The sequence below is a fragment of the Temnothorax curvispinosus genome, unplaced genomic scaffold, assembly GCF_003070985.1.
Source record: "Temnothorax curvispinosus isolate PA1 unplaced genomic scaffold, ASM307098v1 QBEX01012496.1, whole genome shotgun sequence".
NCBI lineage: Eukaryota > Metazoa > Arthropoda > Insecta > Hymenoptera > Formicidae > Temnothorax > Temnothorax curvispinosus.
The window spans coordinates 405,339-429,370 of NW_020222276.1; the positions used below are offsets into that span (position 1 = coordinate 405,339).

Sequence of the window (24,032 nt, forward strand, 5' to 3'; positions counted from 1 at the left end):
ACATATTATTACCTGAACTGTTTTATCGATTGAAATTATATGATAATCGATATATCTTATGATAAACATAAGACGTTTTAAAAATATAATACGGATAATTACATTTTCTGCAAGAATGCTATAACGTCTTCAAAATTTTTAAATTTAGACGATATCGCTGCATCGTATTCTCTGGATGGTTTCTCTTTCTTACAACAAATCTCATCGAAAAAGGAGCTCGCATTAAAAATCTTAAACTCGTATGTCAGGCCAATTCGAAAGTGAACGCTCTAATCAGTACTCTTAATTTTAGTGTAGAATGTCATATAGAATCAGTAAAGCAACAAGTCGCGTAACTTGCCCTTGACACAGTTCCAGTCCTATATCATTCTCCCATTGTTACGTTATCATGAGAAGTTTCTCAGTGCAAGTAATTATTGTACGGCGAACGTGCGGCTAACTACGTAGATAATCAGCGGGGAAAAATGAAATCGATGAGTCTGAAAATTATGCATGCGAGACGGTGCAAAGTGGCCTGCTGATGCGCGCGCGCGAAGAGACAACTATGAAACATTTATGAGAAAGAAACCGTCGTTGCAAAAGACGGGATATAAATATTAATGCTCATATAAATAATTAATTTAATATTAAATTAACTATTGGGAAACAATACGAAATCACATTTTAATTATGAAATAATTGCGCATCGACAAAGAAACCTTGAAAGAGTGGACTTTCAACACATTTTGTTAACTGTCTCGACAACGAACTTAAATAAAAAATTCAATTTATTATTCAGCGCACAACGCAAATGATTCCGAAAAAATCGACAAAATTATTTCGGAGAATGTATTTGGCTAAGCAATCGTGAATTAAATACTATTTGAATTCAAAGACAATAATTAAGTTGAATAATCTCGCGACATTAAAGACTACGATTTTAAAAATTAATACGAGCCATAAACTCCGTGGCATGAATTTTTAAGTAGATTTTCATCGCTTTCGTATATTAAATTTCTATCGGTGGAGTCCATTTGTTCAAAGATTAGATTCACGAATATTCATCATTTATTAACTAAATTAAAAGCAATTATATTAATGTGAAAAAGAAAAACGAACAAATTTGGAAATAATGCGAGTGTTTAAAGCAAATGTACACGGCGATACTTCGGGATCGGCATCTTTTGCCTGTGAACATGTATTCAGAAAAATAAATAAAACAAACAAATCGACTCTCACTCTCTCTCCATCCTTTTGCCTCTCTCTTATATAATTCGAAATAATTTCTACCTCACGTATGCAATCATTCTTAGATTACACAAATGTTAAAAATTACATTCCAGCTGCCATTCCCATTCAGCGACGTACTTGACACGCTATCGCTATACACATTTATAATTATAATTATTATATATAATTAAATTATAATCGTTATATATAATTAAATTATAATTGTATTCTACAACTTAATGCTTTAAGTGACAACTCTTTCGACGAATTTTTACATTTTTGCGAGGTAGTAAAACTCACGGCAAAAGGAGAAAAATATTAGTAGAAGTCATGAAAACTTTCTGCTCATGATATAATAGTTTCTTCTTTTTTTTTATTTGTTTTTATTAACCTCTCAAATATTAAAGTAAGTTTGCGATAAGAAATAAAAAACACCGTGACATACATGTGACAGTATCGACCTAAAATTTGTTTCTCGATTTCGCGTACGAACACCATGGTTTATACAAACTATATATGTACATACATAACTCCTCCATGTGTGACGTTATATATATATATACATAGTTATATACATCGACGATTATCTAATACAAAGCTAATACGAAGTAATCTAGGTAATGTACTATTATTTACAGAGAATAATTACTATTAATAGAATTTTGGTAGGTTCCCAAGAGCTCGTTTGCGCAGCACTTTCATTTTCGCTTAATTATTCTAATCAAACAGTAGCGATCGTCACGCGTTATGCATCCGTACAAAAAAAAAAAAAGAAAACCAATAAGACAGTTATTCTGGTCCAAGTATCGTCGAATGAAAAAAAAAAAAAAAGGAACAGAACGTACCTACATAGAATACGATCAGATAATTCTTGACAAAGAAAAATATTAAACGATACATAAAATTCTTTTTGCATGCTCCATTACACATTTGTCTTTTGTTTCGTTATGTTTTTCATTGATTCTTTTTTCGTATGCTTTTCATATATTGTGCTGATATGAATTGTATATTATCAATTCTGTATTGTTGTGCATGCACGTCGATATTATTATTACGAAAGAAACAAAATTATAAAGGACACGACAGTTCTAAAAATAATTGAAATACGCGTGAACATGAAACGTTACAATATCTTTTACATATAAACGAAACCTTGAAAGAAAAACATGTCGCATATCTCGCTGTTATAAAAAAATATGAGCGCGTCATAGAATTTTTATGTGAAATACGTTTGAGATAACAAGACGACAAGAAATACGTAGGGTCTGATACACCTGGAAAAAAGCTAACGATAAATCGACAAGAAATACGTACAATCATCTTTTAGCTAATATATTTTTCACGCAATCTATCAAGAACTTTAATCGCGAAGATACATTTAATAATTGATATTCCATGATAAGTGTTCCTATTTTAAGTGAACATACTTTTGTTGCCATTATGTCACGATAGATTGATGTTGATTGTACGTTTCATTAATATTTAAACGTTTAAAATTATCCAAAAACAAAATTTCTCATTTTCTTATATAACTTGTTACATTTGTATAAATGAACAAATTGGCTATAAACTTATAAAAAATACTTTTTGTTAGCACACAGCTAAAATACACATAATATTCAATATAGCTTGTCGTTAGAATCTTTATCAAAAACACTTCTCTCTTCCTCTCTCTATCTCTCTCTCTAAAGAAATTTCCCAATCCTTCTTTCTAAAAATGAAGAAAATGAGACAGATCAGCATCCTAATTTAAAACAAGATTTAATGGATGAACTTTCTGTGTCACTCTAACGTCGTGTTACAATTGATAGAAATTGTACAAGAAAATAAGAAATTTTGTCTTCGGATGGTTTTTAATATACCAATTATATCAAATAAATCTCTCCGATTAGTTCTTAATAGATTACGTGAAAAATGTATTAGCTGAGAGATAATTGTACATATTTCTCTTTAATTTAAAAAGAATTTAAAAAGAAACGCTGTATAGTATATCGTTGCAACATAAAAATTCCAAAACGTGCTCATGTGTTTTCATAATAGAGATATACGACATATACCTCTTTCAAGACTCCACGTACACAGGATGTATGGTAATTACCGTGCCATCTCTCATAAGCAGATATAGAGCGGATTAAACTGAATATGAAAGTCCTTTTACTATTTTGTGAATTCCTCAATAATTAATGAAAAATTAATTAATAAATTTGCGAATTATGCGTGCATTCGTACGATTCAGCGATAAAAAACAGTCCAGTATTACGCATTTGTTGCTGCTAGAAGCACGCTATTCCCAAAGCCTTCCTGCGCACGTAGTTGTATGTTGGACTGATTTATCTCGCCGAATCGCGCGAACGCAAAACAGTAAATGACTTTTCTATTCAGTTCAACTTACTCTATCTACGTACGAGAGATCGCATGGTAATTGCCAGACATCCTACATAAAAGATGCTTTAATGATTAAGACTCACATCTCAATATTTTTTGGAAATTACATCTTTTTATATGAAATACAGTAATATGTCAAACAGTAATTACGCGATTTTTCATTAAAATGACAAAAGATATTAGTTTTTTCCTATTAAATCCTGTTTTAAATCAGGATATCGATTTATCTTTTTTTTTCTTTCTAAAAAGAATTAGAAAATTTCTTCAAAGAGAGAAAGAAGTGTTACAAGTGTTGCCGGTAGCAACTATTTTGATCAATAAACATTCCGACAATAAACTATATTGAATATGACATATATTTTAACCACACGCAAAGAGAAAATTTTCTACATCCTTCAATGTTCACACTTTCGATATTTAAGAAGATATCAACCATTAAGCGAGCTAAAATTATGCCGGGAAGGCGAATCGTTCCTGCCAAACTTGCGAGCGGTGTGTACTTTTTAAAATTGGATCAAGGACAATCGCAATAGAATTTATACGTCCCCTGAATCTCTCGGTGTCCCGCGCAATTTCTTCCCAAGGACCTCTTCGGGCTGCTCGGTACGCATAATTCCATGTTACCATGACGTGTACGACTGGAGTCGGGTCGAAACTCACCTGAAATAAAATTTCGAATCTCAGTATTCTCTGGCTAATACATTATAGGTATATATGTAAAATTATATCTCGTGTGTTTTTAATATCATATAATTTATCATATTATAATGAAATTAATCTACTGCATTCAATATTAATGTTCAACAATCTCAAATTCACTTAGCGCATAGCTGCGTTAAAATGATCATCAAGCATTCTATTACATTAGTCATCTTAAATTACGATATATCAGAAGTGGAAGGATATCGAAGCGAAGATACACGCATAATAAATATCATCAGTTAAATTATCTAGTTCGGCAAAAATAAAGTTGCAATTGTTAATGTTCTTAAATTTATAACATTTGATATCAATTTTATAACATGTTATATAATATGTTATGCTTATAGATTTTCTTATCGTAATTTTCTCGCTTCTGAAATCAAAATGGCTGACGTAAATATCGAAGATCTTTAAGTACCTTCTTTGTTTGCGCTGTTGATGCCTCGCTGTCGTCATCGGCAAAGACGATCGAGTCTCCGTCATGGAAGCTCACCTCATTATAGCCGTCAACGTCGTCGTTCCCTTCAGTGGCAAAGGAACTATTGGTAGTATCAGAAGTTTCGGAAATATTAGAATCGTCAGAAGTTTCAGAACTGTCTGACGGTAATCGGCGGCGTTGAAACGAATGCTTTTGCATTAGACTATTAAAATCTTTGCAGTATTTGTCGCTAATATTCATTAAACGACCATGCATTCTTGGGCATTCCATCGCTTCCTGTTCGTCGAAAACTATGGAACTATGATTACTGTCTTCAGAATCGACGGAACTCTCCGACGACGACCGCATCCGAAACGAAACTTCCTCGGCATCGTGAGTTTCGCTGTTGGAATCCTCGTAGGAACTATCCCTCTTCCTCATCGAATTAGGTACATAACGTGCTCTGATAGGGTATTCTGTCGCTCCTCGTTTCTCACGTGTCTCGGACAATTTTTCATCATCGTCGTCCTCGAAAACGATCCAATCATCCTCAACTTCAGCGAAGTGCTCCGACGATGTCCGCGATCGGGACGAATCCTCTTGTGCATCAGACATCTCGCCAGTCCTGTCCTCGAGATCTTTCATCCTCGAAGGCTTAGCTATGTAACGCACCTTGGTCACGTGTCTCGCTTTAGTCTTCTTCTTCTTCTTGCACGCCTTCGATTTTCCTCTCGTAGTTGTAGGGGATCTAGATATCGACGGACTATCGATCTGTTTTATGACGTGATCCGAAGAATCTATGCTGTTTAAGCTATCAAACTTACTGCCTAACGGGTGATCGCTTGGTGCTGCACCGACAAGATTGTTCTGCATAGTCTCATAATCTTCGTACTTGATACATTCCTTCCGGCGTATGGTTTGACTCACCCCAGAACGCCTCAGCTGACACTTCGCTCTACCGCGACCACGACCTATCGCGATGGCGTTGGCCTTTCTCCGATAGTGTTGCTTCGTGGGATACAACGGACGCTTTACCGACATTCTCGCTGATCCTGTTTTGCAGTAAAGTCGATTAGTCACGATGTTCCAGGTCGACGTCCAAGCATTTCGACAGACGTTGGAAAAACGCGACATTGAATTTTCCTCAACGACATCTACGGGCGTGGTTGGCACATCCGAATGAGAAACCACGAGGAAAGATTCGACATCCGTGTCTTTGTGGATGTCAACTTCGCGCTTCCGTGGATCGACATCCAAAGGACCAGAAGCATCAGTCATATTGTTCATTGTTTTTTCTATTTCGTTAACTTGCAGCATAGGGTGAGATTCTGTTGTACTATTATCGTCGTGCGTGTCATCAGAATTCTTTCTGAGGTTTACATCATTTCTGATCTTAACTGAATTAGAGTCGTCGACGATATGCCAGCCTTGTAGGTAATCCGTTTCGGGCGCACGTCCAAACATAGAAATACAATCTGTGGGGTATTTTTCCTTCGAATCGTGTGGCAATTTTTCCTCTTCCATTGTGTACGACAGATCCTTGGTCTTCATCGGCGAATTTTTCAAAAGACCAGAAGTCAGTATTTCATCATTTACTACCGTAACTGACAACGGATTATTCGCTCGATATATCAAATTCCGTAAATAACGCCCTCTTATAAAATTCTGGAGGAGAGATGTTCTCCGATCATTCGACGATGGTGCGTTGTCTTCTCCACGTAAAACGCAGAGCGTTTGCCTCTTTTTCATCGCAATGTAAGACATTATTGGGTGTTGTGCGGAATACATTTTGAATTTGCTGCAGGACGAGAAAGATTGACGAACACGTGATGCTAGAGAAGTCTAAACGTGCAGATCCAAGGAGCAAAAGAATCCCTGGCGTGTTTGAACTCAAACTGGTGTTCTGCCTGTTCTTCTCGATATTGTTAAATGTGCTGAAAAAAATATATAATACGCCGATTAGAATATATTTATCAGCAAATAAAAAAATTACGATAATATAAGACTTTATGCGAAACACGGTAGATTTAAAAAATTTTAATCTTGGACATTGAGAAAAATTGCAAATTAAAAATATTATACATAAATGTACATGATAATAATGACAATGTGATAAAAACAAGAAGTCGATATGAACTTTTAACTTTAGACTGTCGCGTGATAAAAAAGATTTGCGGAAGGAGGATCTGCTCGGTCTGATGTTCTCGCGAGCCTCACAATTTTGACGCTAACATTATTTACATACTGATATCAAGACTAAACTTGAAAATAAACAGTTACCGTCAACACCTGTGTCGAGCTCGCTAAAGTATAAACAAATAAGACAAACGGAATTTAAATTGAACACAATTAAATTTAAATTACAAAAAATAAAAAAAACTTTATTATTGAATTTTCGTTGACTCCCTTTAGATATTTTAGAAAAAAAAAATTGAATTTTGTTTATGAAGATTTCGTTTTACCGTTGGAAAACAATGTTATGGAACTGTTATAATTAAAATACACAATTTCTTTTTCAAATTCTTCTTTTCCGGGATGTTTTTTTAATTTCAACTTGTTAAACCAATGATCCTGTATATGCATTATATTTCTCTCCGTTTTCTTCTTCGGCTCGAAATAAATTTCTCTCTAAAATTGAAAATTTTACATCAAATTCATTAAAATTTACATTTCCCAAAAATGCAAAAAAAAAAAAAAAAAGCAAAGTTAATTTCTCTTCATAATTCGACTAGTTTCACTACATATCTTCATAATTAAACCTCCAATTTAAATTAATCAATAACTTTATCGATTAAAAATTTATTAAATAAGGATTTCTAAAAATTTTGAATCCCCAAAGCTCAACTTAAAAAAAATTCATATTTTCGGCCGCTAAATACAATTTATTTTTCAAATTCTTTTTTTCCGGGAGGTTTTCAAATTTTAATTTATTAAATAAATTATCCCGCATATGCATATGCCACTAACATCCCAAAATTTTCCTGGAAAAACCCCAATTAGTCGAAAGCGCGCCCGTCGCTCGGAGCGGCCACGGCCATGTTATCAGGCATTCTTTTCACACAGAAGTATGCGTTATCGCTAGTATGTACATACTGTCACAGTATATCACATTACTATCTACATTACTATCGATAACACATATATTTCTCTTTATGTGGAGATCGATAAACAACACGGCCGTGGGGGCCCGTGAGGAAAAACGGCTGCGTGACGCGGGAAACGTCGCGTGCTCCATGACGCTACATTCCTCGTGCACGTTTCGGCCGTCGGGCGTCCATGCCGTCTATAGCGATCGCACGGTTATTCATAATGACGCAAAAGTCCGTCGACTCATCTACGCGCGCGAACATATTGCGCGACGCGTGCACCGCGCGCGCGAGACGCGCTTCGCGCGTATGTATAATCACATATGCACACGTGCATATACACATTATCGCGCACACATTCGTAACTTACGTGTGCTAATACTACGATCCTCGACGCCCTCGTAGCGACGCAGCGGGTAACGTCGTATGCAATGCCACGGGTTTCCCGTCAAACACTGAAGACAACACGATTCGGGGATGATTTCCTTTAATTGCAGATCGGCGTCGATTGCCGTGTTGATTCCAGTCGATATCGCGCAGGCGAGGTTATTTATCTCAAACGGGCACATTTTTACAGCACACATGTTGACGAGATACTTCAAGCGGCCATCTTCAACTATAAAATGAGAATGAGAATGGACGGGGCAACGGGCAACGAGGAACGCGTACACCGTTCCCCCAGCTGTGTCGACGGCGCATGCGCGGCGCGACGCGAGCGAGGCAGACGCGAAGGCCGCTCAGGCGCGTATCGAGGGACAATCCGAGGGGGCGCCCGCGCCCCCCTTTCCCACCCGTACTGCCCGGATATTTTGTTTTGATTGCATATCCCAAATACCTTTATTTTCTCACTTTAGAAAAAGATACTTCATTCTGCAGTTTCTGCGGGAAAAAAATACGATGAATAATTTCTCACGCCCCCTCGAAAAATAAATACGCAAGTGCGACCCCGGTCGGCGCGGCGCCTCGCGTTTAGGCACGAGCCTGCCGAAACGGTCACGTGACTGTTCCGCGGGGTAGGAGGCGAGTTCTCGAAAATGCGTGAAACGGCGGGTTTTTAGAAATGTTCTACCGATTCGGCGTCTAAATTGTTGCAAAACAATGAAGAATGTTGCGTGATGAATTTTCTTTCAAATCGGGAGCGGTTGAAAGTGCTATTAATTAAAAAAAAACTATAAAGACGAACCTTCGGAAAGTAAAAATTAGAGAAAGAAAATTAAGCGAAAGAAACGGAAAGGAAACGGAGGAAAAATTCCAGAATATTCGACGACGGAAGACGCCCCGACGTTGTAATTTATTGTGACGTTCGGCGACGCCGCGTCGGCCTATATAAACTGTTTAATTATTCAACCGGATCAAAGGTCTCGGCTTCGAGGAATCTATATAGACATCGAGAAGGCGCGCGATTATCGTTATCTAACGGTCGTTATATCGGTTAGTCGCTAACGGCTAGATGACGGGTAGATAATGCGAAGATGTCGTCATCGTTTCGGAAGAATCAGGAAGAATTCATCTCGGACCGGATCGCGGAATTCGATTGAAATGAATAATAATCTCGAGTTCGCGGATCATATGATTGCAGGCGCGTGCCCGATCGAGTCGTCGCTCCCACTGACTTTATTTCCCGCTTTTTGCGCTTAAGTGCCGGTTGTTCCAACCTGTTGGTAAGCTAACTAATAGTTAAATCATATGTCTATCTTTGTCTAATGTAAAGGATAAACAAAGACAGATATATGATTTAACTATTAGTTAGTTTACCAACAGGTTGGAACAATCGGGCCTTAGTCTAGACACGCCGAGATTAATGTCGAGAGCGAGAAGGGAGACAGAAGGCTCTTTATATCCTTTCTCCGATGTCTGTTAGTTACTCGATACAGATTTGATTCGAAAGGCGATCCGCGCTCGGAAAACGCAACGCGTATCAGGTTTTCTCGGTTCTCGCTTCACTTAGCTCTCGCTTCTCATCTCTATCGCCGCGTTTTGTAACATCTTATATTTTACGACGGTTAAATTCTCACAGCACAAATGTACTCTTAAAATCGAAGGGTCTAGTACGTTATTTGTTTTTCGTCCATTTTAGCTCCAACGAATGACTGCCTCAACTGCCTGATGAGAGAGAAAAAAAAGGAAAAAGATTTCTTGGAATGTGCCTGGCTACTGGCTTTCGACATAAAAGGACTTTCGATTTTTAACGGAAAAAGAGAGAAAGCGAGCGAGAGGGATCATTTACAACTTGCACATTCTCTAAAATGTGCAGCGTTCGGACAAGAAAAAAATCGAACATTGTTTTGATAATAAAGGAACTGAAAATACATTCCTATAGTAATAACAAAAGAGTCTAACATTGCATTTAATAATAACAAAGGAAAGACTCGAACATTGTTCTAATAATAATAAGAATTGCAGCAAGCGGACAATTCGACGCAGCGTTATTTGTATTCGCTATCTATACTTGTAACACAATTTTGCCGATACAGTCGATTTCCGCCGCGATTATGCACGTCTGATTTGTATGCTCGTTCAGTGATAATGCCTGTATTTCGGTTGAGGAATGCAGTGTACATCGCGTTATCTAGCGTTATCTAGCTTTATGTAAGCTGTAAGCTAAGCTGTTTGTCGAAGCCCGTCGCGTCGGTCGCCGCTGGATGTCTAAAACCAACCCGAGGGTCACGGTTGCCCTTATAGGGGCGGTATTGTTAGATCTTGTAAGACCATGCACCCAAGTCTTGGTGATTGATGGTCCTGAAATTCCAACTCAAAATCAATAAAAGTAGTCGCCCAGCGTTCCGAAATTGTTTAAGACAATCTTTTGAATATACTACGAAAACCAGTCTACGTGGTATATATAAAAGTAAACCTGAGATCGAAAGGCCTCATGGTCATCCCTCATTAACTCGGATGCGTGTCTTTCTCTCCGTTTCGGTTATTAAACCCTGTGTTTTCGAATGGAACAATAGAAAACATATAAAAGAAAGAAAAAAAAAAGAGAAAAAATATCGTATAAATCACGCCTTCAAAGCTGAAAAGACACGAAAAAATTTCATGAGCAAATATAGTGACTAATGTGTATACAACAAATAAGGATAAATAAAAATTGAATTAAAAAAATTGTCGATTATCCAGCGGGATATGTATTATGATTAATAGTTTTAAAAATTTCATACGTTTCACATTTCATTTTTATGCTTTTGTACCACACTTTCGAATCACCAATTACTATTCGATACTGAAACGCAGTCTTAATTCTAGTTTCAGTGCTTTTTCCAAAGCTGGAAAAATTAAATTTCAAGTACTCGGCGATTCGAGAAAGGCAAACTGTATGAAACTCACAAACATTATTATTACGCTTAAAATTCTGCGCGATAATCTCTAAAATATTAAATAAACTTATGGTGGACATTGATCCACTGATCTAACGCTGAGAAATATTCTAAAATTAGCAAGCGTGTGTCATCCAGATTTCCTCTTTAGAAACAATCGTCTGATTCACATGTGCAACGCGTGACGAAATATTTCTCGGAATTGTATCACGTGTATCGACAATCAGGTACGCAAATGCAACGCGGGTATAAAATTCCGAGTTTATGAATGCAGGTATTGCGTAACGCAAGTGCACCACATTCGATATTCGCTGCCGAGATATCTCGCGTCAAAACAAAAACGATTTCACTGTAGATCGTTCTGTCCTTTTCCTGCGTTTGTCACAACGCTCTTTTTTCCTCCATACCGGGTTACTCAGGGTCGTGAGTAACTTTCCAGCCTCCTCCGCCTCTCCACCTTTCCTTCTTATCGTTATCCATCTCTTACACGCGCGTAGTACTGTCAATGATCGTTTCGAGCAATGTTAACAGCATTTATCGAATGTATGCAAATCACGTTGTGCGGATCGACGGAACATGTGAAATAATTGCGTCAGAAAATGCGCGAACGGAGATCGGCAGGACTTTACGATAGTCGAAGTCGAAGTCCCACGTGTTAAACACGCCGAGATAAAATTTCAACTATACGTGCAATACCTTTCTTCACATTTCCCTTTCCTACGAATTCGAAAGTAACCAGAACTCTTCCGTTAGAATTTTTCGGTGCGAAACTATAAAGGTTTAAGCATATAACATTGTACATGACAGCGTGACACAGCATTTTTCATCTAACGGCTTTTCTATTGTAAGAACCAGAAAGAAAGACGATAGGCTCGCATTGTTAAAGCACATTTTGTTCAGAGTGTAAATCCCCATTTCCTTTTTTTCACGAGTACGCTGATAATTATGGGAGCTTTCCACTGGAAAGTTTCCAGCAAGTGACACAAGTCGACACAAGCATCGTTCTATCTTTCTTTTTTTGGCAATGAGTAACAAAAATCAAACGATACTTGTGTCGCTTGCTGGAAAGCTCCCAACATCAATTAAATTAGTGGTAAAACGTACACGTGAAAGACCGAATTTTTCATTCGTCGTGGTCCGATTAATTAGCAACGTGGATAAGCGGCTTTCGGATAACCGTGTCGTCCCCACCACGCTCGCGAAGGCCAGCGAAGATAGCGTTTGATTTCTCTGTGTCTTTATTGAAAATATTATACACTCCGTTGCGTCTCTGACAAGTAACGGAAATAAATTTACACATAATCCCTCTATTTCTTTTTTTTACATTTAAATCCGTTATAATAATACAAGACTATCGAAAGATAAAAAATGCTCAGAGGTATTGAACGCCAATACCGAATTGAAATTGTTGGAGCACGTCGCTCCTCATGAACAACAATGGTGTAACTAGGTTCAATTCTATACGGGCAATGTTCCCCAGTTTCATCGCGATACCCCCGCCGACAGCGCAGCGAACGTTCTCCGTGAAGATCTTCATGTTTTCATTGTAGAGATTACCTGAAAATTTCGCATGTGCCATAAGCATCGCATAAATTGATCGAAGATCTGATTTAACATCTAATCTAATCTAATCTAATCTAATCTGATTTAAGATCTGATGAAACATGAAATTAAGCGAGGATTATATTCAGAAGCTAGCGTAATGCTCCATAACCAAATTATTAAGACTAATATAGACCCTAAAATTAGAAAAACAGATAATCATTATTGATCGCACAAATGTCCATAAATTCTTTCACTTCTTAAATCTCATTTAAGTTATATTTAGAACAATTATAGGATCAAGACTTCAAGTCTGAAAATAAACTGGGCGATCAATTCCTAGAAATCAATTCTGTGCGCTGATGATAGAAATGATCTATCGAATTACTACGCTCACCGTATGCAAAAGTGAAGTTGGACAGGTTGCCACCGTTGATGAAACCGTGCAGTCTAAATAAATTCCCGAAACTGTTACGGCCGGGTCTGAACGGGAGCGGCGTGTACACGTGAAGGGCGGCTGCCCAATACATCTCGCCGCCCACGAAATTTCCATCGTAGCGGGGCCCGCATCCTCTCATGTCGAATCCGCGTAGATTCAGCGGGCCGCCCAAGAAGAAATGATCGGCTATACTTATCTTCATGTCGTTGCTGATTGCACTCAACAGCCCGGACTGAAAGCCCAGCTGGAATGTCTATTCGAAAAATAAAAAAAGTCGTCGATGTAGTATTTCACAATGTATGTAGAAATTGTCGAATTAATGAAAGAACGTTTCGCAAGAAACGAGAACTTACAAGGTACTCGTGCGGCGACCAATTAGTTTGTATGGCAAGCTCGTTCTTCAAGAAACCAATATCGCCGCCCAGGCCAGCCATTTCCGTCGTTAATCGCATGAGACTCCCGGTAACGGGGAATATAGGAGAGTCCCTTTTGTCTATCGTCCAGATGTACCTCAGCGCGGATTTCAAATTCGGACCGCACTGTTCGCGAACGCGAAAGGCCGCTTGTTTCGAGCAGCTAATGTTCCTAAATGCAGCTTCATACTGTACGTTGTGCTTCGAGGTGTCTGTCTGATTGAGCTCCATGTCGAGGAGCAGCCCTTTGTCGTTCTGCTTGAAACCGGACCACGGGAAATCGTGCGTCGTGCTGAACACGGTGCCGGTTAATCTGCAAATCGTTAATCCTGTTATTATGACTCTGATAACGCGCGCATCAAGAATTAGATACAGGTTACGGATATCCCGACTCACACTGCGTTGTATAAGCTCTGCGGAAATGGTTTAATGGCGGATACATTGAAGTTGATCGAACTTTTGTTACCGTGAGAGTATTCCATCTGGATGCGTTCCGCTCGCCCGAACAGATTCGGCGCTCTCGCGCCAACGATCAGGGATCCCTCGTTGTTCCCGACCATCGTGCTGATCCCGCCGACCAAACGTCTCATTTCACGTACCCTGAAAGTGACCTAACGACAAACGTGTTCCAGTGAGCTTTACGGATAAGCGCACTATCGCGTGTGACGTACAAAGAACGATAAACTGCGTTACATTTAAATCTGAAAAATTACTTATTCTTTGTCGAATTAAATTAATTATATAGACCCACTTCAACACCATCGGGAGTGGCGTCGGGTCCTTGACTGGTGTCGATGTAAATTCCGATATTTCTAAAGCATCCCAACGCGTCCAGCTTCTCCCGCACTTTGTAAGCACGTATAATGACATCCTCGAAGTTTCTAGCTTTAAACAAGTCCGTCACTTGCGATTTGATTATGTCGTCCTTCGTTCGTACAAGTCCATCTACGTGTATCTTGTCGACTCGTGCCTGGAGAAGATGACAAAGAGCAACGATCAAAATCCATAAATAGAAATACGTAACTGCTACGTCTAAGTAACGTCTATTAACGTACCTCCACTGTCTGCAGAAGAATGTTCTTCGTCTGCACATTCTCTTCTTCCCTATGTAACTGTGATTTGCTACTGGAAAATGGTGGCTGTCAGAAAAATAATGGAATTTTAGTTATTAAAATCAGATAACATTAATATATTTTTGTTTACTGTTTAGTTTTTAAAATGAAAAAATTAGAGATCCAAGTAGAATATCATAAGAATAAATTGAATTGTTTTCATATATGAACTGTAGACATACTAGGTCATCGTTTGCATTTGAATTTGCGGAGGCGTTCTTAGATAATTGACCCAAGCCTGAAGAATTACTAGGTTCCTAAAAAAAAGAAAAAAGATACCTCCGTTAGATCTCACAATTGTACACATAACGTTTCCTCAATAAAAATCTGCGAACATACGAGTTACGTGAAATTTACCGCGGTGCCGATCGGCGCAGATTAATATTGCGGAAATTGGGGTGAAATTTAAAATTATCCATCTCGGTGATATTATTAGAGATTGCTCATTCCGAGAATCGCAATGGGGTTTTAGGTTATGCCGTAACTTCTAATGATAAATACGTGCCTTAGCGTGGACAGTGCCCATTATTTCGTCGACGAATTTCTGCCCTGCCTTTTCGTGGCTGCCGCGTTAAAATCTCATGCCAAAATCGGTCGCGACGACGTCGAGGGTAACGAGCGATGAACTCACAATTTAAAATGCCGAATGCGGAAACACATATATATGTATACCGAACACGGACCGCGCGCCGTCACCGGTGCGACCGCGCGCATCACCACGTTAAAACGCGACACGTGACACTTTCTCATATAGGGTGTTCGGATTGTCAACGATCCAAAACTGCGCGCTTCGAGCGTGCTTTTCTCCACGATCTGTCTGAAATAAGTGCATAACCGAAGAAAAATTAACACATCAAATTACATATTACATCAGGAAAATTGAAACTAGACATATTTAATTTAAACCCCATTTACTTACTTAATGTCTTTTACTTAACTACCTTTACTTACTTAACTAACTTTAACTACCTTACTTAAAACAAAAATGTTTAAAACAGTGTCCACTGTTTTAAATCAGTTTTAAACAGACAGTTTTAAACAAATTGTTTAAAACATGCCAACCCTGCTTAATGTTTATGCATTAACAAATGTTTTTTTTAAATCTTATTTTCTTACAAAAATACGAAGTGATCGTTTGATCCTAAATATCAGGAAAAGAAATTGTTAAATTTTACTTAAATCAATTCAGCAACAGTTCAATTATACTTTCATCTTTTATTTAAAATATTTTAATATATAGATCGAGATTATAAACTTGAGATGTATATCCTTATAGTATGTAACAATAAAATATTGACAAAAGGAACAATTAGTTTTGTTTCAAGATCTTCTAGAAGGAATATAATAAAAATAATATCTCACAGCAGTGTGCTCTAATAATTACTTAGACGAGATTCTACCCCATACAGTTTACATAATCTTTCTGAGAAAAACCCGTGTTTTTAACACAATATATAAATAATAGATATAATTTTATGTATTACAATCTTCGGCGACATCGTGCCCAATGATTTACTTCGGATATGAAATGATTCTTAATCGATCGACAGCTAAATAATGCATTTCTTGATATTTGCAAATTGTTGATCAATTACTGTGCGTGTAATTTATAATTAGAGATCATAATATCTAATATTGACAGATTATTATGGCTTTTGTAACATGTCTGTTATATATTCTTAACCATATGTGTATGCAGCTGAATAGCAATATTATTAATTCTATTTCCTCCGAAGTTAAACCATAGGATACAACAAAGATACATATATATCGCTTCACTATTTTACATACAACGTTATAAAAATAATAGAAACTTGTAGTAAAAATGTATAATTCAGAAACGTTGCTAACAATAAAATCGTCGCGATAAAGTTGATGTACTCCCAGAGAAATAACAATAATATATACATATATATCAATATTGCAATATCATTTAGAAAAATTTACTCTGATGGTCGCAACATATAGATAAACATCAAATTTCAATTCTGTTAACACGTTGTCTGCCCAGTCAGTTATGTATGTCTCACCATACACCACAAATTTTTCATCATCGTAAGTAAATGATGATGAAATATCGAATATCATATGATTAAATAAGGCTATATCTCCATTCTAACATGAATTTCGTCCTTTTACTTTACATTGTTGTCTAGCTATTCATGTCATTCAAGATTTTACATTAAACGGCATTAATTTTTTATAAGTTAAAAAAATATTTTTTTATAATGTCGGTGATCACAGCGCTGCTAAAAAGTCAGGCGTCAATCACGGATGATCCCCATGGCAGTTAACGTGTTAATAAAGTTCATAAAATTTATACAGAGATTCTTATTCGCTATAAAAAAATATAACAAGTTTTATATGGCATCTGTTACATTTAGATAAGCTAGAGGTAATTAGAATGGTGGCCTTTGCATTAAAAATATATACTTTTAATGTACATATATGTACTTTCAAAAATAATATCCTCTTTCGTCAGATCTTCAGAGCAAGTCTAATACCACGACTAGCGAAAAATCACGATAATATTAAAGTGGTGCAAAAAGTTTGCCGTTTCTTTTTTTCATTTCAGCTACAATTGTTTAAAGCTACTGACAAATTTTCTAAAAAAGAAAAATAAAAGTTCTCTCTCATCCTCCTTGTCTAGATAAAAGATATATTTTACAAGTGACTATTGTAATTAATAAAAATTACTTACAAAAATAGCCCTTTAATATCAATTTTATTAATTCTATCTTTTGACATGAACGACGAACTTTTTGCACCGACCTAATAAGTTTTCAAGAACTTATGCTATTCGCGAATCGCACGGAGATTTGACGAAACCTATCTGTCAGACCATAGCTGGACTGATACGCGGGACTGCACTGACGGGCGAGATAGGACTCCCGTGGACTTCCAGATCAAATTCCGAAGTCGTCAGGCAATTTTCCATGACTCGGTTCCATCTGTCGGCACTCTCGTTGGCAACCACGTACGTTTTTGCAATTCTTGGCTCTATACCATTCATCTCGGGCCTTTCGCAAGCTCGTAGTGCTTCTTGATGTATAATAATTTCGTTGGTGATGTACGCTTCGCGACGTATCCTGTTGCGTAACTTGGCACTGATATCGGGAATGCACCATCGTATAAGGATCATCACGAGTGCCACAATATTCTGAAAAATATGCAAATACATCGCAATAATTATTATTTTCCTAATTTGTTAAGCTAAAATAGATAAATCGACATAAGATGCGGATATTTTAAAAATGAGTATACATCTAAATAAAAAGGAAAAAAAAACATACCTCAAAAACGACGATAAAAGCTAATCTAGCCGCTAGTATATGCCAGAACATGACGGTCCATTCGTATTTGTTTGGCGAGTCTGGTGGTTCTCTATAATCCGGATAGCGACAGATCTCGACTGGAGCTTGACCTAACGTTACATTTGGCTGAGATCCATTTTCCAGCTCACTAGTATTTAACTTTGATAGAGAATAATCCAGGAAACCTTCTAATGAATAATTATCAGAAATTGTGAAACGGTAAACTAATCTCGGTATAAAGTTCGAGGTGAAAGCTATGATGAATCCCTGAAAAGTGGAATTAATTGCGCTTAAAAAAAGGTTATTAAACGAAAGGATTAATAACATATCTTTGTGAAATAATGCTCTTTTCATTTTTATCAAATCTTCGATAAATTTCAAGTCGCAATTGATCTTCAAAAGTTACTCTCGAATTATAAGACTTACATTTGTAATAACGGATAATTTGGAAATGGAATCGAGAATGCGATACCATATGCCTATGTCTCTGACACGCTGTCCCACTGGCCTCCTGTACATGGTCAACAACTTTTTCGCGTCCAATCTCATCTCGAAAATGTTATTCAGTAATGCAAAGAATGGCGCTAATGGAAACGCAGCAACGAAGATCGTAACAAATCCATATTGTAGCACTACAAAGAAGAAAATTATAACTTTTTCAACTCCATGTATTTCTTCAAACAAGATTTAATGTTTTTTATATTTACCCATTTCTAAATATTCGGGAAAAAGACTTCTAGGTCCCCATTGGACCAATTTATAATCCCTGACCCATTGCAAATATTTTCTAGATGAATATCTCTTATTTGGATCTTCCAACTTTTTTGAACCAACGTGAACTTTCAAAGTGTTCAACCATTTAAAGAAAAGCGGAAAAAGCATTTCCAAAATAGTGTTCATGGTTTGTTTGCCAATCATAATAATACTCAATTGAATGCATAATTCCAAGAGACAACCACCTGGCCCGCACTCTTCTTGCCGAGATCCCATAAAGCGCCTAAACTGTCCTGGATAACCGGTAAATTGTCCTTTGAAAAATGCTATGTAAAATATAGAGGCGTAATAATTTATAAATTCCAATAAATAAATTTTCAGAGTCAAGCTGTCGTCAAATTCAGTCTGAGTACGAAGTAATTCAATCTGAAAATAGTAATATTGTAATGTAATATTTTCATTTATTAAAAGGAATAAAATATGTTTAAAGACTTTATTTTTATTTATTCAAACTGTATTTTGCAGTAACATTTTAATGAAAATTATATAATAAATATCTTCATAATCTTCAAAATATTTTAATGTTGTTTAATAAGATAAAATTCTTATATAAAAGTTTATCCTCATAAAATTACCTCTGTCAAATATTCTGCCAGCCAAACATAGAACCAATTGAACAAAATGATGCAACAAAGATTAATGCATGCGGCGGTCGCGGTAGTGAACAATATAGCATAACTGGTCACCATTGGGTGACCAGAAACGCTTAACGCAGTTAAAACCGACATTCTATACAGAACTACTCCAAGTACAGCAGCCATAGCTACAACTATCTGTAAAGTTATAATATAAGGTTATAACGAATTTTTACAAAAGACAATTTTAATATATAAGTATTATTAAATTATATAATTATTATAAAAATAATTAAACATACCAAAAGTAGAACAACTGAAAAACTGAGAATTGTAGCAGGCAATCTCATCTTCCAGTATGGTACTTGTGGCTCTTCCGCATTTGTAACAATATTGACAGACTTCTTCTTAATATGCGCAAGCCGTGCTAAGTACTGTGGCCTAGGATATTCTTCTTGAGCATCTAAACCAGTCAAATCCCATCTGTGGGTTATTTCGGCAGAATATAACTTCCATAGTTCAAGAAACCATGTGGCTACAAAAAATAATATACTATGTTATATAAAGATAGTATTCAAATATGAATCAAATATGATAGTCAATTTTATAAACAATTCATTAAAAAATTGTTATCAATAATTTTAACATACCCCATAATGACATAAAAAAAGAAAAAACCACGGTCGATGGATTGTCGAACAGATATGTAATCCTCGAGTGTAAACATGTTTCCTTTAGATCCCAATATCCACAAATATGATCACACAATGGACACATCTGGATAGTACCGTTACGATTACAAATATCTTCACTCGGATCATTGTAGTACAAAGTAGCGCAACTGTATATGAAGCACAAGAGACCGACGATACTGGCTGGAATCAGCATGTGAGTGTAAAATCCCAGCCAGGCGAAATAAAGTCCGATCTTCACCCCAAAGTACTCTTTGATATAATCCAAGGGCTGATAATGAAGGCATTTTCTCAAACTGGCCCATTCGGTGTACAAAAGATATCGCATTGAATCTGGAGTGTGCAGATTTCCCTGAAATATATAAATAGCATATTTATATATACCAAGTGACTCAAGTGAGTCATTTTGCTTTAGGGGCTCTAGAATAAATTTTTAAACCGCGACCACAATAATAAGATAAAGTAACTTACATCGTGAAGCGGATACGCTGCAACGTATACGTGTTCGGATATCAATCTTTCGATACCAAATGCGAAATCGTCCTCCTTGGTTTCCGTAAATCTAGTTCTGTCCAAGATAAATTGCACGATACGCGATCGAGTTGCCGGTGTGAAAAAATTTGGCGAATCCAGATCGAATAAATAATCTTTGTCTCTGCTATACACCGCTGTAAAGTTCTGCTTCATCGTCGGGAAGATAGTCGTGTCGACGTAATATTTGTTCATAATCCGTCGAAAAAATGAATTGACTTCCTTGATAATAACGTTACTGCTGGTTTCAGGCATTTGGCAACCAGGCAGTTCTCTCATTGGCAGTCGGAGTTTCAATATTTCGGCGTATCGTCGCAAAACTTCCTTGGGCGCGTGAATCTTTATAAAGTGCAAGCCGTTTGGTTCCGCTTGTTCGTACTCCAATTGTATTCCTTCTTTTTCCAGATTCTTCTCAAATATCTGAAATGAAAATATGATACGAATTTCATAAGTGCAAAACTGATTGTACATATTATTTAAATAACAATTTGTACTTACTCTTCTACGTTCGACGCTGCGATGAGTTTGTGCTTCTCTGTGATACTCGTCCCACACGAGTACGAAATCAACTGAGCGTATTTCATCATGAAAATATAAACTGTATCTGGTCCCGGAATAAGAAAGCTGGAATATATCAAAATATTATATTAATATCTTCTAAAAAACAGTCCAGTTTAACATAGTTCAACTTTATTCATCAGTCTCCAGTTACAGTTGACACAAATGAATTCATTAGTATTTCTTTGAACTTAGAAATAACTTCTAAAATTAGTACTTTTAAATATATTTTTAAAAATATTGTTAATCAATTCACATGTTATTAATTATTAAATACAATTATAAGTTAAAGTATATATTATATATGATAAAATAAAAATGATGAAAGGAACACAACGCTTAGCACATTATACGTAAATCATAGAACATATGAGAAGATTGATTCTTACCAATCTTGCATCATGTGCATTATTTTTCTTCTCTGTGTAGCTTCCTTCTAAAACTGTATCATTTGTGTCATTATTTACAGTGGACGAATCATCGGTATGTGTAGGGTAGAGATTATCCAGGGAGACTGCGCTGCGCATGCTGTTCACACTCATAGCGTCCTCGTACAAAGTGTTACGAACGCTTTGATACAATGTCTGTTGCGAGCCTTGATTCAAGCTGTTCTGCACCGACTGATACACGCTGGACCGAGCGCTAGACTCAGGAGCACTGCTTCGTCGTGGCGCGCATGTAAGAGAAACCTTGTCGTCATCCTCTTCCATCGCTCAATAAATTCGTCGATTGTCAAGCCCTACTTTTTGCAAACCAAACAAACATGTGCGTCATGCAAACCCAAGAGGAATCAGGAGTGCTGCGATCAAGAAGCATGGAGCAAGAAAAAAACGTTTCCATCGTTATCTTTTTATACAATAAAGGCAATATCTTAGCAATATGTGAGAATATGATTCGAACAGCGACAGGTGAAAGTTTGTAATTGAGAGGAGACCTCCCACATTTCTGCAACTTTGCAATACATTAACTCCATTGTCTAAACATACACATTTTTTAATATTATATTTATATATATACACAAGTATGATGTGCGTGTGTGTGGAAATAAAATCAACAATAAATTATAATCTGTTGCTTTCACTTTCACTTGCTAAAGCTAACCAAAATGTAACGTGCTTCCAAGATTAAGCTCGCGCCAGTAAAGTACGTACAATCGCGAGAATCCAAGCCCATTCTTCAGAAAACTGTTGCTCTTTTATTTTTATTCTTTTCCAACAATGTCATTGTTCGCGCAGAAAACATCGTGCGCTTACCTAATGCCCTCGGGTCCATTTATCGAGCGATACCGCCACGTCTATCTCTGGAAGACTACGTTGTGATCGAACTGCTTTTGCGAGGCACGGCTGCGTCGTCGTTGTAAAAATAAAAAAAAAACTGAGTAAGAATTTTATGACTGTTCCAGCTACATTATTTTAACTTCGAAACGACAGTTATACATGCTGTGTCACATACCGAATGATAGGAGCACGTCACGGCTCACGCGTGGCCGTCTCCATTTAAAGATCCCAGCCGTCCCAGGACCGGCGATATGCAGGCGCAGTAGCGTGCACGCACACGCGGTGTCCGTGGCCGTTGCGAGGTCATTGGAAGTCATGACTAATAGACTGAACAGTGAACCTTCGCGTTTGTTCATCCTACGGCTGCACGTTTACCGCCACGAAACACGAAATATATAACTATATACAGCTGTTTTATTTCTTACAATACGAGAAAATGATTCAAAACATAAAATATATTTCGTCGTAATTGTTAGGAAAAAGTGGATCCAGCAGAGAAGCAGAGATGTCTCATTTCTTACACGTCTAAAATTGTTAGACTTTAGACTTTTATTTTTAGATTTTATTTTTGTTCATCTAGAGAATTAAAATGATATATTTCAATTTTATTTATCACTTTTGCGCGTATGAGATACGTAAATTGTTCTCTCCCGTATTAGAAAATGTATAAAATGAATTATTTGACGAACTTAATATTAGCATGAGCGACTATCTCCGTGACTAGTTGATTAGTAAAGTACGTCCTGTATAATCACACATCTAGCAAAGAAATATATATATAGTATATATAACGTCGGAAGTGAATTTCCGCAGATATTACACGCTATCGTAAGAATTACCTCATTTAACGACTAGTTTTCCAGCCATTGTCGCAGTGTTATTTTATAAATTGGAAGTTTATATTTAAAATCCGTATACACGTCGGATACAAAAGTATCATTTTTCAGTAACAAATTTTATTTTTTACTAATTTGAGTGAACCATAAAAATGTTTATTATACAGATTATTATATAAATATTACTCGTATAAATGCTATATATACATATAATTATAGCTTTGTGCAAGAAACGCGTGCCCTATTCGTCAGTGTGCTTGTTATCCTATAAACAAGTTTGTAATATATTCAATAAAATACTTATTATTGAGATATAAGGATTACATGAATAGATCTTAATCGATACAGCTCTAGAGATACTTGTTCCTATATATTCCTATATATACACATTATGTACAGGAAAAAAGTAACATTTGTCAAATTATCAAATATGTAAATATATTACGCAGTTTCTGTATAAGTTTTACTATCCAAAAATTTATACGAAGTAAAATTAATTTATTACTTTGAATATTGTAAGAGATTGAAGGATTAATTTTTTTTAGCAGAAAATGAATATTTTGCAATCATACTTCCTGCATAACTAACGCATTGAGTTCTTCCTCTCCTGGACATAGCACTGCATCGATGTTATAAAAGGCGGCGTGAAGCGTTATCATGAACCAAGAAACTCCTGAAGGAAAAGAGCGAAGGTATACATTGTTTTCAATGCCAGAAAATTATTTACCTACCAAGTACCCAGAAGACAGCTGCGTGTGCACCAACTAGGTAAAATATTGGCAGCGAACAAATTCCAACTAAAGAATACACTTGCGCCAGGGTTAATCTATGATTCAGCACCATCAATTCCTG

General features: G+C 36.7%; 3 protein-coding genes across 7 annotated transcripts; all 3 read right to left on the minus strand.

The window, feature by feature from the left end:
• Nucleotides 1-636: 636 nt before the first annotated feature.
• Nucleotides 637-8,436, minus strand: LOC112462509. The gene is made up of 3 exons (XM_025028316.1): nucleotides 8,171-8,436; nucleotides 4,715-6,648; nucleotides 637-4,254 (listed from the first exon to the last, which is right to left on the minus strand). The coding sequence occupies exons 2-3, from the start codon at nucleotides 6,500-6,502 to the stop codon at nucleotides 4,045-4,047; spliced, it is 1,998 nt and encodes a 665-aa protein (XP_024884084.1). The 5' UTR covers nucleotides 6,503-6,648; nucleotides 8,171-8,436; the 3' UTR covers nucleotides 637-4,044.
• Nucleotides 8,437-12,337: 3,901 nt separating this feature from the next.
• On the minus strand, nucleotides 12,338-15,309 carry LOC112462534 (sorting and assembly machinery component 50 homolog). Its single transcript, XM_025028362.1, has 8 exons — nucleotides 15,129-15,309; nucleotides 14,806-14,880; nucleotides 14,567-14,650; nucleotides 14,263-14,481; nucleotides 13,908-14,122; nucleotides 13,452-13,824; nucleotides 13,057-13,351; nucleotides 12,338-12,674 (listed from the first exon to the last, which is right to left on the minus strand). Exons 1-8 carry the CDS (start codon nucleotides 15,147-15,149, stop codon nucleotides 12,490-12,492), a joined length of 1,467 nt encoding a protein of 488 aa, XP_024884130.1. The 5' UTR covers nucleotides 15,150-15,309; the 3' UTR covers nucleotides 12,338-12,489.
• Nucleotides 15,310-15,828: 519 nt separating this feature from the next.
• LOC112462511 (anoctamin-1) lies at nucleotides 15,829-22,656 on the minus strand. 5 transcript variants are annotated; one of them, XM_025028319.1, is made up of 12 exons: nucleotides 22,520-22,656; nucleotides 22,321-22,410; nucleotides 21,457-21,806; nucleotides 21,008-21,133; nucleotides 20,450-20,929; nucleotides 19,937-20,330; nucleotides 19,589-19,821; nucleotides 19,287-19,484; nucleotides 18,645-19,077; nucleotides 18,364-18,569; nucleotides 17,917-18,204; nucleotides 15,829-17,783 (listed from the first exon to the last, which is right to left on the minus strand). In XM_025028319.1, exons 3-12 carry the CDS (start codon nucleotides 21,775-21,777, stop codon nucleotides 17,460-17,462), a joined length of 3,003 nt encoding a protein of 1,000 aa, XP_024884087.1. In that variant the 5' UTR covers nucleotides 21,778-21,806; nucleotides 22,321-22,410; nucleotides 22,520-22,656; the 3' UTR covers nucleotides 15,829-17,459. The 5 variants fall into 5 exon arrangements, with proteins under 5 accessions (XP_024884087.1, XP_024884088.1, XP_024884089.1 ...); XM_025028320.1 differs by having other exon boundaries at nucleotides 21,457-21,809; XM_025028321.1 differs by having other exon boundaries at nucleotides 21,457-21,724; nucleotides 22,520-22,652.
• Between the last annotated feature and the right edge of the window lie 1,376 nt (nucleotides 22,657-24,032).